The sequence below is a fragment of the Branchiostoma belcheri genome, unplaced genomic scaffold (assembly GCF_001625305.1).
Source record: "Branchiostoma belcheri isolate BF01 breed outbred unplaced genomic scaffold, Haploidv18h27 scaffold314, whole genome shotgun sequence".
NCBI lineage: Eukaryota > Metazoa > Chordata > Leptocardii > Amphioxiformes > Branchiostomatidae > Branchiostoma > Branchiostoma belcheri.
Window position 1 is genome coordinate 116605 of NW_017803926.1, and position 17616 is coordinate 134220.

At 40.7% G+C, this 17616-nt stretch overlaps 2 protein-coding genes across 2 annotated transcripts in view; both read left to right on the plus strand.

Annotated features, from left to right (window-relative positions):
• Positions 1-269: 269 nt before the first annotated feature.
• Positions 270-17616, plus strand: part of LOC109474744 (citron Rho-interacting kinase-like) — a gene marked incomplete at its 3' end in the record, with an annotated part of 37955 nt that continues 20608 nt past the window's right edge. Inside the window, exons 1-4 of the mRNA XM_019775103.1 lie at positions 270-571; positions 8708-8823; positions 11513-11629; positions 12453-12628. Of these exons, the coding sequence (XP_019630662.1) occupies positions 8730-8823; positions 11513-11629; positions 12453-12628 (387 nt within the window). The remainder of the gene's footprint in view (positions 572-8707; positions 8824-11512; positions 11630-12452; positions 12629-17616) is intronic.
• LOC109474743 lies at positions 3066-4718 on the plus strand. Its single transcript, XM_019775102.1, has 2 exons — positions 3066-3651; positions 4505-4718. Exons 1-2 carry the CDS (start codon positions 3365-3367, stop codon positions 4716-4718), a joined length of 501 nt encoding a protein of 166 aa, XP_019630661.1. The 5' UTR covers positions 3066-3364.

Genomic DNA, 17616 nt, shown 5'->3' on the forward strand with positions numbered 1-17616 from the left:
GAAAATGTTGTAACGTTTATGTCTATGATATTTGACTATGATGTCTTTTGCCTGTAAAATGCATTCATTTCCTGCTATTGGAACGATTGACTGAATCCCAAAATCTTTAAGACCGGTTTCCTCATGAACAATATAATTTGTTTGGTTTAAAAAACGAAAATGCAGCGGAATAAGTTTTCGCGGGAAAAGTAGCACATTGCATCACCAGGACGGCGTTTCATTGGCTAGCATCTTTTCGCGTCATAAGAACTGCCGTGTGAGACAGGCCATGAGACAGTATGCTTCTATTTGCATCTGAGGGAGTTTTGTGCTACTTGGGTTTTCATAGAATAAGAAAGAAAGAAAATAATAAGGATTTTAATGGCGTGCAACGAGTAATACAATAGTAACAGTTTAAATTAGCAACAATTGTATTTAATATGACAGTATTATGTTGCAGGCGCTATGGTTGACTATACGCAGCCTCCCCTCTGTCTCACGAGTGGTATTATCCCAGTCGCCCAATCCTTACCGAGCATTAGCGCGCGCTCGAACAAACCGTTCTGCAGGTAATCGACAGATGTCCATGGAGGTAAGTTTACTGTCAAAGAAAAATGTTAAGAAACAGCAACGTTACAGGGTTATTAACAGACCATAACATTTAATATCGCCATAGTTAAGCTTATGTTTTGGATGTTCTAGGGAGGGGGATCGACTTTGAAGGGCGCAGAAAAACAAGGGTGTGTGTGTGTGTCATGGTGCATGGAGTTACTGTACATGGTGGGTGGAAGCAAGGACGTCCTTGGTGGAAGAGGTCAAAATATACCTTGACTCCTACCCTAGTTACTCCGTGAAGGAGGTCAGGACCTCCGGACGAAGTGTTGTGATCGGCTGATTTTTCATGTTCACCTTGATACCTTGATACCGTCTACAGTCGAGTAAGGCTTCTTCCTGCCTGTCGTGGACTGGTCTAGTCGCTTTCCATGTTCACAGTCAAAACACTGGGTTCTCTTTGTGTAATCGGCACGCAATTTTATACGCCGTCTGCGGACATGCCCGTGTTGATGCACGAATGTGTATTTTTGCCGTTGCTGCTTTCGCGGTCAATATTGCAGACGCACCCCTACAATTACGAGGCGAATTGGAATGGTCCAGAAAAACGCGTTGTTTGGAATAGCAGTGGGGGTGGGGGGTGGAACTTCATGCAGATACGGGGTGGTTGTGATAAGTGGTTCCAGATGTTTTTGCCCATGCTTAAGAGATGCCAAGTTTTTTGGAAGATGTTCGCAGCCAAAACGCATTCTTCCGTACGTCGCATTTCTGTGTAATTTCGCATGTGGTGTGGCATTATGTCCGGGATGATGCACGTCTTTTTATTTTTACCGTAGCTGCTTTGATATTGAAGTAAATGCATATTTTAGAAACATCCCTACTTTCACAATCCTGTGGAATAGGCCGTAGGTTTAGGCAGTTGTCTGGTAGCAGAGGTACTCTAAGCAGATATCCTGGTTATCTGGCCGGCGGTAGTAACACTCGCGGTGCTTACTGCAACTGTTGCTGGAATTTGGCCTGTTCCAGGCGCGCTTAATTAGGTACAGGCACGGTAAGACGGTGGGGCTGTCTTTGTTACTAGACACGACCATGATAGTCCAATCTTTATGTGAATGCAATGATTGTGTGTGTGTAATTAAAATGAACCTCGAACTTGAAGCACAGTATCTTTACACGCCCTGGGAGCAGTAATGGATTTAGGCCTTTGTATGTTTTATGCTTGTGACGCGCCCTCATTGAATTAACCGTTGCCTAATTATAATGTCTGCACAGTAGGTCTGGTGTTGACGCTTGGGATTTTATTGAAATATATAAAACTTCACGGAGGCTTCTTGTTCTAATGTTGTTGTCCTTGTTAAATGTCTATTTCTCCGCTAGACGTAGTCTCTGGGTGCCGTTCTCAACTAGGTGCTTTAATGTTTGGGTATGTCTGCCTAGTATAATATCGGAATGAACGTGGCTATATACACACCTGGTGTGTATATAAAATCTATTTGTCTTTTATATACACACCCAGTGTGTATATAAAATCTATTCGCCGTGGCTATATACACTCCCGGTGTGTATATAAAAGACAAATAGATTTTATATACACTCCGAAATACTAGCCTCCTTGGTAGGCCCAAAACTTGGGTTTTTGTGAGTGTTTGAGGATTCAGGGGCACCAAGTTTAAACCTCGGCCTTCAAGTTTATCTTATTCTTGGATGATGAAAATCAGAAAACAACACGGAAATCTCCACCGAAGTTCGGTCGAGCGGACCGACCTCCGCTCCCGGCGGCGGCGGCGAGACCGGTCGCGCGCCCCTGGCGTCCTCGCTACCTGGTTGATCCTGCCAGTAGTCATAGGCTTGTCTCAAAGTTTAAGCCATGCACGTGCAAGTTTAAACTGTCTCAGTGAAACTGCGAATGGCTCATTAAATCAGTTATGGTTCCTTTGATCGTCACATCCTACATGGATAACTGTGGTAATTCTAGAGCTAATACATGCGGAAGAAGCGCCGACCTCACGGTCTGGCGTGCATTTATCAGACCAAGACCAACCCGGGGTTCGCCCCGGTCCCTTTGGTGACTCCGGATAACACAGCCGATCGCGCGGTCTTCGCACCGGCGACAGATCATTCGAATGCCCTATCAACTTTCCGGGAGTGTATATAAAAGACAAATAGATCTTATATACACACTGGGAGTGTATATAAAAGACAAATAGATTTTATATACACTCCCGGAGTGTATATAAAAGACAAATAGATTTTATATACACTCCGGGAGTGTATATAGCCACGTTCAAATCTATTTGTCTTTTACATACACACCCGGTGTGTATATAAAATCTATTTGTCTTTTATATACACACCCGGTGTGTATATAAAATCTATTTGTCTTTTATATACACACCCGGTGTGTATATAAAATCTATTTGTCTTTTATATATGTCACAGTAGAGATGCAAATCCAGTAGAGTTGGCAACTCTACTAGTAGAGATGCCAATTGGCAACTCTACTAGTAGAGATGGGAATCGTATTTATACGATTCTAGCAGGGCACAGTCATATTAGTTACCTAATTCTAGCAGGGCACAGTCATATTAGTTACCTAAAAATGTTTTGGAAAATAGACTGAATATTTTCACACCTCAATCATTACCCAACATCACTCAATAGCTGTTTGTACATGCCACTGAAATGTAAAACAGAGACATTTGCATCAGACCATTATGAGTTAGAGACTCAATGTGCTAAACCGTTTTTTCCAGTTAGTTAGTGACTGGGTATATAAGAGCTAATCAGTCATACCAAGCCAGTTCCAAAGTTGATGTCAAAGTGAGCAGAAGATATGGCAGATGATGAGCAGCAGAAAGCAGACTTCTACAGACTGGTTGAAGAACAGATCAGCAGCCTTGAGCAGAAGAGGATTGCCAGCTACTACATCACACAAGAAAGATACGACAAGGTTCTACAGGCATTACAACTCGACAAAGGGGTAAAGTGCCAAGATGGGAGCTACTTCAAGTTCTGGGCTACCAAGAACTTCAAGTTTCACGAAATCGGCTCCAAGATTCTCTACTGCAAGAAATCATCCTGTCCTGTTGTTCCCAAGGAAGTCTTTGACACAATAAAACGGTGAGTTGTTTAATCTTCACTCCATGTGATATAAGATTGAAATATATAGGGTTTTTTTCAACATATTTGGGCGGGGGGGGGGATGCCGTTACTTTTGTGGTAGTTGTATTTATGAGGAAAAATGAGCTCTTCCGTTCTTAGGAATATTCTCAGCGTTACTCTTTTGTCATATATCACACATATTTTGCTGTGTTAAATCCAAACATGGTTCCCAGGTCATGGTATAAAAGTGAAATCATCTGTAATTTGGTATGAGGGATATCTTTTGCACAAGAGATGGGGGTAACTTGGAAGGGCCCATTTTTGCCATGGGGTGTTGTTTGAAGATTCCATTAATTAGCATGCGAAAAATATATTAGGAAATTCTATGTAATAATGTTGACATTGTCCCATGTGTGGGTTGAAATAACTGTATTTGCTTGTAAATATTGCCTTATTGTGATGTTACTTTGTAGTACATGTACATTTGTAAAGTCATGATTAGGCCACACCAATTTAATTTGTTGGTTCTTCAATTCATTGAAATGATTAGATTTTGGGCCCTCTAGCCGAATAATAGTAATGGTACATACTACAATGGAACTTCCGGTGTCGATATCTTGTGATCTGGATGGTAGATGATATTGATAGCTCTTACACTGAGAAGGAAGTGATGTGGTTTTGGGCCCCTAAGGAGCTTGTAATTATAATAATAAGGAGGTTGGAACTGCAGGGGCATTTGTTAAAATATTTCCTCACCACTCTTCAGATAAAAACAACTTTCACGTCACGACAGTGTCACGACATACTTGGGTGACCCTATATAAATCTTAAAGATGATACATGGTTAATCTGGTGTTTTATATATTTACAGCTGCCACTCCAGGGTCGGTCATTCTCGTCGCGACAAGACCTGGGTTGAAATCAAGAACAACTACTCATGGATTCGTCATGGCTTTGTTGAGTTGTACCTCCGCACCTGCCCAGGGTGTTCCACACGGGTTCCACTGAAGAAACCAGCTGCAGGGAGACCCATCATCTCACTTGGATTCATGACGCGGATGCAGATGGACCTCATCGACATATGACCAGTAGGCCAGACGAGGACTACAAGTGGATTCTCCACATGCGGGACCACTTTACGAAGTTCAGCTGGATTCATCCCCTGACCTCCAAACGAGCTTCAGGAGTGGCTGAAAAACTCGTGCAGACCTTCTGCATGTTTGGCTCACCCCACATTCTGCAGTCTGACAACGGAAAGGAATTTGTTGCTGCGGTCATCAACGAGCTCACCGAGAAGTGGCCAGGCCTTGTCATCATCCATGGACGTCCGCGGCACCCACAGTCTCAGGGATGTGTTGAGCGGGCCAATGGAGACCTACAGCTGAAGCTCGGGAAATGGCTTGAAGAGCATCCAGACAAGGGTTGGGTGGAAGGACTTCAGCACATCACTTATGCCATGAACACTTCAGTGAGTGCAACTACAGGACAATCACCGTATGCAGTTGTCTTCGGACAATCTCCACGCACACACTGCGCTGAAATGGAGATTTTGGCTAACCAAGGCATTCGGCACGAAGATGACATCCCAGACTACTTTGAAGATACCAGATCGGATGAACCAGAGCAGCTGGCACCACACGTTGAGCCCGACCAGACTCCAGCTAACCCAACACAGCCAGAACCAGGCAGCAGCCAGCACTCCTCGGCACAGGAATCCGGACCAGCACCTATCAAGCATGGGAGAGATTATCATCTCTTGCACGGGGCAAGAATTGTTGCTGTTGGTACAGAAATCCCGGACCGTGAAACAGTACATGGACAGACCATCAACCCACAGGATCAGGCAGTGTTTTAGCTCACCAACATCACTGATCCGACCCATGTACCCACATCTGTCAACCCATTTGAAGAACCCCTAGCTGAAGGACAGTTTGTCATCTGGGAGCTTCAGCAGACAACACCAGTGGATCAACAAGACACCCCCCATGGCAAGATCCGGAAAATTGCAACAAACAACTACCTGAAAGCTGCCAATCGCCAGCAAATGAACTATGACGCAAAAGCAAACAACTTGATCAAATCCTACAGTCAAAGTGACACAGTGGGAATCCGCATCAATGAAGTGGACCGGACCAACACTGACCAGAGACTGCTACCATGCAAAGTATTGGAAGTCAACAAGAAAGGACAGGACACCATATACAGGGTCTACTCAGCAGGGGGAAAGCTGAAGAACGCCTTCAAACCTGAGGACCTTGTGGACTTGCGAAATGTCTGTTTCCCAGCCCTTGAAAGCACCGATGTCACCCACCTTGAAGAGGTGACCCTCATCCAGGCTGCAAGAAAGAACTCGGGATGGCAAGCCAGTGCTGCAAATGGGGCTTCTGTTTGTGCCTGCAAAGGAAGCTGCATTTCCAACAGATGCAGATGCAAAAAAGCTGGACTGCCATGCTCTACAAAGTGCCACACTTCCACTGTGGGAGTATGCCAGAATGGATCATAAACAATGACACTCTCACAAATTGTCAATGACAATGTATTTAAGCAGAGCTCGAATACTGCATTAGGCTATAACAAGACCAGGGTGAACTAGAAGTGATACCAATCATTCCTTGCGCTTATTTATTTTATTGTGACAAGCTGTATAGGGTTATGTACATGTATGTAGATGTAGATACTTCTGTTGCGTTACTTGGATTATAAATGTTACTGGTGCTATAGTTGTAGACTGGTGAGGGTGACCTTTGCTTCCTTACTATAGAAATTGGCAGTTAGTTAGAAACTGACACTGCGGAAAGTATCTCTACTTCTGAGAATGTGTGTAGGGTTTACAATGTATAGGGTTATGTGTAAGATGTAGATACTTGTGTGGTGTAACTTGGGTTACAAATGTTAGGTGCTTTAGTTGTAGACTGGTGAGGGAAAAACGAATAAAATAATGCTTTGTAAGAATATTGTTGTTTCCTTTACTTTAACACTGGTACCGTGGGAATATGTATTCCAATCTGTCCATTCCTCTATCTGTTCACAATGGTCTATGACCTGGTCCAGACGGCTGTGCTATTATGGTTGAAATGTGTATTGATAGAAGCACAATTTGATATCTGAAATATGAACCAATTTAATTAACTAAATTTATAGTAATTGTGAATGTAGGCTTACCTTATAATATGATAAATTTGAAACTTTAGGTGTTCAGTCTATTTTAAAAAAATTGTTCCTTGCTGGAATTGGAGAATATCCTGGTCTAACTCAAAGAATTCCCATTTGTCCTATAAAAGATTAGAATTCCAATGTCTGGTAAGAGAATCTGGAACACTCCTAGTAGATATTGGAGTAAAAACACCAGAATTCCCATCTCTACTAGTAGAGACTGGAGTTCCCATCTCTAACTAGTAGAGTTCCCAACTCTACTAGTAGAGATTGGAACTCAGTAGTATAAATACTAGGATTCCCATCTCTACTAGTAGAGTTGCCAACTCTACTGGATTTGCATCTCTACTGTGACATATACATAACCGGAAAGTTGATAGGGCAGACATTCTAATGATCTGTCACCGGTGGGTTATCCAGAGTCACCAAAGGGACCGGGGCGAACCCCGGGTTGGTCTTGGTCTGATAAATGCACGCCAGACCGTGAGGTCGGCGCTTCTTCCGCATGTATTAGCTCTAGAATTACCACAGTTATCTATGTAGGATGTGACGATCAAAGGAGCCATAACTGATTTGATGAGCCATTCGCAGTTTCACTGAGACAGTTTAAACTTGCACGTGCATGGCTTAATCTTTGAGACAAGCATATGACTACTGGCAGGATCAGCCAGGTAGCGAGGACGCCAGGGGCAGGCGACCGGTCTCGCTGCCGCCGCCGGGAGCGGAGGGTCCGGGCCCCGCGCAAGCGGGGCGGTCCGCTCTCCGCTCGACCGTCGGCACAGAGACGAGCGGCTGCACCGCCCGAGCGGCCGCACCGCCCGCATAGCTCCAAATTTGGGTGTACTAAGGTACACATGCACCCAGTATTTTGAGCCCTGTTCTGCTTGGATGACCAATGTACAAATGTAGGGTTCAATACTTACTTAAGTACTAGGTCTTTCATTTTTCCTTATCTTGTTTGGCTGCTTGAAATTCGAATTCAAATATAAATCTTCTGATTCATGATGCTGATTCTAGATCTGTACTCATTTAGCTTGTCAAATTGTAGTGCAATCCCAAACCTTTTTTTCACCACTTTTTTAAATTCTTATTTACTTCATCGGTCACCACAAAACAAGGCTCATGGGAGCCACTTAAAATGTTTTGGGTTACAGAACTGCCAGAGTGGGCAGATGCTTGTTGACCTTATGTGCTTTATGTGCTTTATTAAACTCCATTAGCGACACACAAGACATACAAAATCAAGTATGTAGCTAATCTTCCTGGAGTTAAAATACAATAATACAAATACACCACATCAAAATTACAACATTATTTACATACAACATTAGACTTAACATTTAAAAGTAACATCACATGTGCCTATCATCATGTGCCTATGTACGCATGTGCTCTAACAACTCCTTCCTAAACCTACTCTTAGTTGCTGCTTGTACCTCATGTGGCAAAGTGTTCCAAACTGTTAAGGATCTATAAATGAAAGTCTTCTTCAGGGCGTTCGTTTTGGGTTTCATTAAACAGTATGTGTTTCGGCTAGCATGACGTGTGTTGTGGCTGTGGTGGTAGGAGACAGGACATAACTGTTTGTAGAGTACTTCTGGTTGATGTGTAGCAATGACCCTCTGTAGCTGAGAGACTTGAAGAGTTTAAGGTTATACTCATAGGGGAAGCAATCACGAGGTAGCTTATTCCAAAGTGATGTTGTTCTTGGAAAGAAGCTTTCAGCATGGAACTTTTTTCTAAGATGGGGTAAATGGAGGAAGAAAGGGTGATTTGCTTCGGTGGAAGTGGCAAGACGTGTCACCACTCTTTATGACTAGATATGAGCCAAATCACATATAAGACATAAGTTTGTAGTTGGATATTTTATCAAGCCCTGTAGGTTAACATTAAATGTTATTTATTTTATTTACTTCCACAGGGATTGATGATAGTAAATAGATATGAGTGAAGCTAAGGAAGGCAGGCATGATGCCATCTCCTCCCGGCTGGCCAGGCTGAACCAGCTGCTCATGGGGAAAGGTCTTCCCAGGACAGGTCTGTGATGTTTGCCACTAGGCACGTTCCATTCTTTTGTGTAAACTGGAACTTTTGCTAAATGATGTGAACAACTGATGTATTATAGGTGTTTCTCATTGATTATCCAAAGCAAGGTTGGACAAGTTTTCAAAAATCCACTAGGCCACACCAATTTAATTTCTTGGTTAACGGATTTTTCTAGAAAAATAATGGAGCGGGCGGGCGAAAAAAAATAAAAATAAAAACAGGCCTAGGCATCCTATTATGGCCCAAAATGGTACGATAGGAGCCATGAAGTCAACACACCAGGTTCGTTCAAAATTTAAACAGTGAATTTTGAACTTTTAATGATACCATTGCATTAAAAGATGGAATAACTGTAACAACTAGGATGAAAAGGACTGTTTTCAACTGTTCAGGGCAAAATATGAGTAGTTTGCAGTTGATTCTAAATTTTTATTTTTATTTGCAAATCAGAAAAAAATGAAGCGGCGAATCCGTTAACCAAGAAATTAAATTGGTGTGGCCTTATCAGGCAAGTACAAGGTCATTTCCACTTGCCCGAACATGACCAGACAATGACCAGAGTGATAGAGAGTGAACAGAGAGATCAGGAATGGCCAGAGTGATGGAGAATTACCAGAGAGATAGTGACCAGAGTGATAAGGAATGGCCAGAGTGACAGAGAATGTTGAGAGTGAACCAAAATAGTAGAGAAAGGCAGAGTAATGGAGAATGTCCTGGGTGTAGTAGGCCTACCTGTTCTGCATACGTGCATGCGTGTATTTGTTGTGTGCGCTTACCTGTTGTGCATAAATCTTGCATATATTAATAAATTATACATTTGCATATATGGGAAAATACCATACTCCCGTTACCACTTTAGAGGTCCAGAATCACTCGAATCAGATGAGATATTAGTGATTATCATGCTTACTAGTAGTACCGCGACCCGAGTGTCTCAAAAATTTTTTGAGTAGAAGTTTATAGACATGATCACATTTTTATTTGTTCAGCTGTGTCATGTGATTTTGTTTTGGAAATGGTTTAAGGAAATATGATTGGGTTAAGCTTAGTAAGTTTGGTGTAGTTTTTAATTATATTAATGTCAGTAATGTTAACACCTTTGGAACACTTGCTCCAAGTTCCAGGTAGTAAATACATGTACTGTTTGTATCATGTATTTTTCACTTGTTGAACTTGTGGAAGCACCGTTGGCCCCCGGTTAGGGGTCATCCGGGGAACCTATGCCCAATTTTTTCAAAATTAAGGGTGCTACCGGTAATACAACTTTTTTTGAACATGAAGAGGATAAATAGGTACAGATCTTGAACATTTCTCCTGTCTTATATGTCTGCAATTGTACAGAAAATGTAGAACTGAAGTTGCAGGAAATGACCTCCATTTGTGTCTGGAAAAGACAAAATGCAATAGCCTAACCCCCCCCCCTCCAGACCTGCATAGAATTTGAGTCGAGTCTGTTAGGCGCAACCTAAAATTCTGATGCGCTACCTAGTTTTTGCCCCAGGTAGCACGCTACCTGGCTCAAAAAGTATTTTGAACACCGATATTTCTATGCATTTTTACTACCACCAAGGAAATTATCTTATTTTGTAGTTGGTAATGTTAATTGGGTGCTTTATTTATCGAATAAGGTGGTTTGACTAGCACCAAACACTGTACTCTCGTTCTCATTCAAATGTACAAAATGCTGTCGCCACTCTTTATGACTAGATATGAGCCAAATCACGTATAAGACATGAAATTGCCATTTTGATGACTTTTAGCAAGTTTGTTTGCTGTCATTGCAGCCATCTTCGCTGAACAAAATGTTTTACAGTAATATCAATGTAACCTCCGTTACCGTTGTTATTTTCAATTTTAGTTACTTCACCTGGTATATAAAAAGTCTCCCAGTTTAAATGTCCCTACTTATGCCCCCTTGTTCCTAAGGGAAGATAAAGCTGTATGCAGATCTTTTTGGAGAAAAAACAAAAACGTCCTTGTTGTAACCTCCGTTACCTGTAGCAGAAAATATGTCACAAGAGATCAAAATTCATTTCCCTGTACAGTCTCAGCTATACTTTGGGTCTCTCAGGTGAAGAAATACACAGCATGAGATTCATCACTTAGCCCCGCGAGCACCTGAAACCCACAGCAAGTAGCAGCTGCCTGGTGGAGCGAGTGCTGCGTGCAAAGATTGTCTCAGCGGAGGGAACACACGAGGTCTGTCTTCTGCCGCCCGGCAACGTATTACGTAAAAATTGGGCCCGGGCAGCTAATAGAAGCCGCCAGGAGGAGGGACTTACGTGCTGAAGAGATACAGGAGGACTGATTTCTGCCATAACGTGTGCAAACATGAGGCTAGGGGAGGGATACACGCGAGTGCACACTATATGCACGCATTGGGCTCGGGGAATAAATACACGAACGAGCCAACCTCACGTGTGAAGAATCTCATGCTGTATTTTCTTTATTTTCGATACCCCATGTACACCTGCTGTGCACCATAAACATTTAGTTGGAAATAAAGTAGAAAACATCTGCATCCAAAGGAAAATCACCCTCGTACCGTCCCTAAGAAGAACGTATCGGGTGGACGTTCGGGCCGAAAAAAATAAACGTACCGGTACGTTTATTCGGGACATGAGAGTACGTATGTTCTTGTTACATTATAATACGTGACTAACACAGATGTTTGATGCAGGAACATCAGTGCCTCACAAAGACGCCTTGCTGGACTCCTTCTTGGTACTCCTGGAGGAGTGCAGCTCAGATGTTCTGGTCAAAGATAACAAACATGTATCTGACTTTGTTAAAAAATGTAAGTTGATACAATGTAACAATACTAACATCTGTGTCCATAATATCACCAGCGTCCATAATATCGCCACCTAAGTGAGAAACAGTGTGCTTAAAGATATTTTTACTGCAACATACCCTAGGTGTACATTTGATGTGTGAAGGAGTGCATACCAAAAGTATGTTGCAGTAAAAATATCTTTAAGCGCACTGTTTCTCAAGGTGGTGATATTATGGACCCTGGTGATATTATGGACACGGATGTTAGGTATAATGTTGTAAGGTGAAATATATACTTTCATAGATTGATAACAACACAATGTTTACAATTTTGAATAGAAATGTCTCAAGATGTACATGTACATTTTGCTTGGTGTAAAATTGGTTTTAAAAGTAAAATGTAAGTTGTAATGTGTGACTGTAAATAGTTTTGTCAGGATGGTAAACTTAAGTATTAGGATACAGGAGTTTTCTTCGACCTCAGAGATGAACCAGGATGGGGGGGGAGGGTACAAACTCGGCCACGTTTGGGATTTTGTTCTTCAGAACTTCAGTCAAAAGCTCTGAGGAAGGTTAACACTTACATGTAGGTGAGAAATCCTGGTTGTGTAAAAAGAAAACTCCCGTGAGTGTGACTGTATGTTACGTTGTCTTTCCTATTTGAGATACAATGTTTCTTAAATAATCATTGCAGATAATCTGAATAAAACAGGTAAGGTATATTGGGCTTTGCCTTATTATGACTGGTATAAAGTGTTAACTACATGTACATATAATTAATACTGTATTATAAATACTAAAGGGACGTTTATTCTATAAAAGTTGTATTTTTCACTGCCTGGTAGTCAAGGACAGGGCCAAGGAAGTACTGAATCTACGTCCTTCCCTGAGTGACTTTGAGACGAAGACAGTGATAGGACGTGGACATTTTGGTGAAGTACAGTTGGTTCGTGAACGCTGCACAGGAGACATCTATGCCATGAAGGTCCTGAAGAAGTCAGACATCCTCTCCCAGGAAAGTGTAAGTACATGTAGCAGGCTTTATGTGACATGATTACCCTCCATGAAAATGGGGGTACTGTTTTTACTCCGTTTCATGTTTGGTCTGATATCTGAAGATCGGTGTGAAGGAACTGTACGATATTTGGCAGATTGATGGATGGGGCCTTGGAGATTGTGTAGGTTGACTTTGAGCCCCTGGTGATTGACCTTGGTACTGCAGTTTAATTTTTTTATTCTGTTGTTTTCGCGTTATGGACTGTTTGTGCGATATTAAGGTAGCATGTAGTTGTTATTACCATGGTTTAGTGGTTTAAATTTGGGTCCCCTAGCTGTTTGCGTTTGATATTTACAAAATGTTTAATGTTGGACTTTTTGTGTTGAATGTTTGGAAAATCTAGGGGATGGTTTGGTATGATTTTTGGTATGTGGGTAGTTGTTGAGTCTCTTTGTGTTTTGGAGTGCATTAGCAGGTTGTCGCATATTTTTATTGCTTGATTTAAAAGGATTTTCACTTTTTCACCCCTACTTCATAATAGGATGGTCTGTTTGACCCAAAAGTTGGGACAGAGTGTTTTTGTTTATACCTCCAGCTGGCAGGTCAGACCCAGGCAGCCCTATCTATTTTTACCCCTATAGAGTCTGCAGGAAAATAAATCTTGTTTGTCTGGTCTGCAGGTCATTTGTCTGGTCATTGACCTACATGTACAGGCAAATGTAGCCTGGGTACCATCCCCAGTAGTATATTCGCAAACTCTATAACAGTTTGACTCATAATATCTCTATTGAAATACACCAAAAGATTACAAAATTTCATGGAGGGATGATGTCTACGACTTCTCCTTGTTGTCTCTGAGTTTTCTTTTGGCAGGTTGTATATATGTGATTGACCGCCATGTAAGGTGACACTTCTCTTCCTCAAGGAGTTACAACATATTATAATATTGATGCTCGCTGCAGACGTCATGATGCATATTTACCACATGTTGTTTGATATGCTCTCATCTCTCGAATAAAATTCCCCCCTGGAATAAAAGTACCCCCCCGGAAAATGTGAAAACTGACGTTAGCAAGGTCTATTCTCCAAAAATATGGTCTCACAGTGTATGCATGGGTCTACATGTCACGTGCAATTATTGACAGGTCCTGAATAAACATACCCCCTTAAATATGATGCCCTCAACAAATCTTCAAAACATAATGAGTACACACCAGATTGAAAATAAATGTACCCTCTGGAAAATTACCAAATTAACACTGCCTGACATTCTTGCAGGTTTTTGAGGAGTATATGTCACTTGCAGTGTAATATATCTATGATTATGTCATCCATCAATATTATTGCTCTGCCTTCATACAATTTGTTGTTAATCATTGCAGTAAAGTTTTGAAATAAGAGTTCTTGGTTTTTTTAAAGCTTGATAATTATCAGTAAGATTTCATTTAGAGCTTGAACTTCGTTGAAGTAGAACATATGCTTAACATATGCTCTATACAAATTGTGATACTAATATGTAAAAGTGAGTGGCAAAAGAAGTGAGCTCTGCGGATCGTGAGAAGTGAGTACTGCCTGTTTATGTATTTTACTTCATTGAGAATGGACTTTTTCCAGCACTTGCCAACTCCTGCCATTTCACTCCTGGACCAATACTGGACATGTACAAAATGTATGTTTCGGGAGAATTTAACCAAAGCATGCTGATCATTTAACAACATAATCACTTGGATGCTTTCAGCAGTGCAGTATAGTAGTAGTGGAAGAATCTTTCATTCGCAGAAGAATTTTCATGCATTAATTAATGCATGAAAATTCTACATTGGTAGAGCCAAAAATGTCTATGAAACGTCTAATGAACATTAGACATCAGGGCTCGAAATACCCGGTGGCGCACTGGCGCGGCGCCACCTGATTTTGCTTGGCGCCACTTATTCCTAAACTCAGGTGGCGCAGCGCGCCACCTATAATTTGCAGCAGGGACGTCACTGCTGCAACACCGTGTTGTGCAACTAATTTTTTGCCGACATGCACAGTGGTGCAAGTTTGCTTTATCCACTGTTACATACAAGGAAATGAAAATCCAGCCTTCAAATAAAAGAAGTTTACCTTAGTCTCCGTCTCTCTCATTTTGAAACAATATTTTCCCATATTTTTGCTACCGAAAGTCATCTAGAAATCATAAAGAACAAGTTTACGGGCCATTTTTGGTTTGTATCGAGCCGAAAAATTACTGATTTTTACACCACATGGTCACTGTGGCGCACGTAAATTTTCACTCGAAATGAGAAATTACTGCCCAACAAAACGGACCATTAGGTTTCCAGTGCTGTATTACTCTTTTGGTCTTGTGATAAACTTGTTTTCTTTGCTTGAATCGTGTAAAATACCAAGGAAAAACATAGAAACTTCGGCAATCGCCGAGCCGAGCCGCCGCCGTGTTGATTGTTGCAAAACCACGCGGAAGCTCGCGAGAGTTCGCGCGAGAGCTGCAATTTGGCCAAAACCGCTAGAGGGAGCGAATTGAAAATCCTGCGATGTGATTGGTTGGACAGTTTAATATATTAATATATTCGGTTCTGAGGTTTTGGTTTTGGTAGCCCCAGGAGTAGAGGAGAAGTTTGATGATGTATAGAACGGATTAAATAGAATAAAATTGTACAATAAAAATAGGATAAAATAAAAAAAATTATAAAAAAATAAAATAAAAATTTTGTAGTGGTTACTTATACATTAGCATTCAGCAATGATCATTTAGCAAAAAATTATTCGGTACTGATACTCTGGTATCCAGAACCAGGTACAGGTCCTGAAATTTTCCGAATTTATTGGTTTCTAGTGTCAGAATATAAATGTTGTTTATATGAATGTGCGGTTGGATGCTGTGGGGGCTTTTACCATTGGGAGAATCAGATATTAAGAGCATGCTTTCTTTCTTTCTTACTTTCTTTATTGAGTGTCTTTCAAATTTTTTTAGTTAGGAGTTTATAGACATAATCACATTTTTATTTGTTCAGCTGTGTCAATATGTGATTTTGTTTGGGAAATATGATTGGGTTAAAAAGTTTGGTATATATTAATGTCCATAACACCTTAGGAATACTTGCTCCAAGTTCCAGGTAATAGATACATGTACAATTTGTATCATGTATTTTTCACTTGTTGAACTTGTGGAAGCACCGTTGGCCCCCGGTTAGGGGTCATCCGGGGAACCTATGCCCTAATTTTTTTTTTAAAATCAAGGGAGCTAATACCATTTTTTATTAGATTTTGAAGATTTGTCCGGGGGGTATGTTTATTCCGGGGGGGTATGTTTATTTGGCAGATGAGAGTAACATTATCCTTGCGCAAACAAAGAACATGGCGCACATAACACCACCCGCATAAGTGTGCCGCCATGTAGAGGCGTGGCATTCCCACGGCGGCAGCCCTGTGATGAAGACATGTAAAGGTGGCATCCTTTATTAAAACATTGTTGTTTGAGAGCTTTTGTGTTCTTTACATTACTTTATTTTATAACATAAAACTTAAATAGTTAACTAGAAGAAAATGTAATAGATATAAGTAGCAGATTTGAAGAAAATGATAACTTGGAAGTGTTGCCACTTGAATACTGATGGCGCCACCTGGCTTTTGACTCAGGTGGCAACATGCGCCACCTGGCTGAAAAAAGTATTTCGAGCCCTGGACATGATTTAGACATTGCTGAACAAAGGCCAGTCGGGAGAACATCAAGTACATGTAGACATAGTTACTGAAAAACGACATTGAAATACTAGTAACCCAAGGTGGACATTTTATATCCATAGTCTCTTCACATGTCAGGTAGGGACACCCCTAGGAGACAGTCTTTTGTAAAGCACAATGCGCACTTATAAAGATATTAGCATCTGTCCGTTAATTAATTGTGTCTTGCCCTATAAATTGTCTTGGCTTTGTGCAGTGCTTTTCATATGCATGCCAGTTTTCACACTTTTTACCATTTTCGCCTTAGCGAAAATGGTAATAATACCAGAACAAACATTCATTCCCATTTTTAATTGGGAAAAATCAAAAACAAAATCAAAAAGGAGTGAAAACTAGACAAGAGAGACAGGAGGTTTTTTAACTATTTCATTAAAAAAATTTTTTTTTTTACAACTTTTCGACGTGACTGAGATATAGACAAAGGAAAGGGAATAGAACTAGAAAGGTAACATTTGCAAGCAAATGCAATATGTTTACCTCAGGATGGTCTTGCCTACGATTTAACGTTATACCTTTATTAGGAAAGGAAAGGTAGAAGGATAGTTTGCTTATATTACTGACTTTTATATGCTGTTTATAGAGTAACATCAACGTTATAACTGGGGAATTTGAATGTTTTTGCCGTTGTAAGGCCAAGTCTACCCGTCTGCCACTCAAAGATCATTACCATAGACTAATCTTGTAGTGCCATGTATAGGAGATACTAGGATATATATAGTTACATACCACAGTACCAATGATTCACTCAGCACACACTCTTACCATGTTTGCAATTAGGCCACAGCATGTAACTTTAATCAATGACATCCTCTGCAGACTGCAAGTAAACTTCGAGTCTTTTTGACAGCTTTAGTTACAAAGGACTTTGCTGCGCTCATCTCACTACCTTATTACATTTTTGTAAATAGGAAACAGGACGTAGGCTGAAATAATAATGATGATAAGTTTATTATTATTACAAATACATGACAGAAGGCTAATTGTAAATACGTATATCATACGAAATGATATACAATGATATGAAGAACTAATTCCTACAGTACACTTTAGTCTTTATACTACAGTATATAAGATATATATCAAGCCAGTTTTGTTGGGTTTTACTTGTTCTTTTGATCGCCGAGCCAGTGAATATACCCACTTCTATAATAATTGTTCTTTGAAATTTTATATGAAAATCATTGCAATGATGATGAAAATCTACAGTTGTGTAAAATATTGGGAACTACACACTCTATAAAACCATACATACATACTTAAAAGCTATA

Bases quoted from the DNA above. Each gene is read 5' to 3' on its own strand.
- LOC109474743 (XM_019775102.1), top strand. From the start codon at position 3,365: ATGGCAGATGATGAGCAGCAGAAAGCAGACTTCTACAGACTGGTTGAA. The intron at 3,652-4,504 runs GTGAGTTGTTTA...ATATATTTACAG, and splicing joins GTCTTTGACACAATAAAACG to CTGCCACTCCAGGGTCGGTC.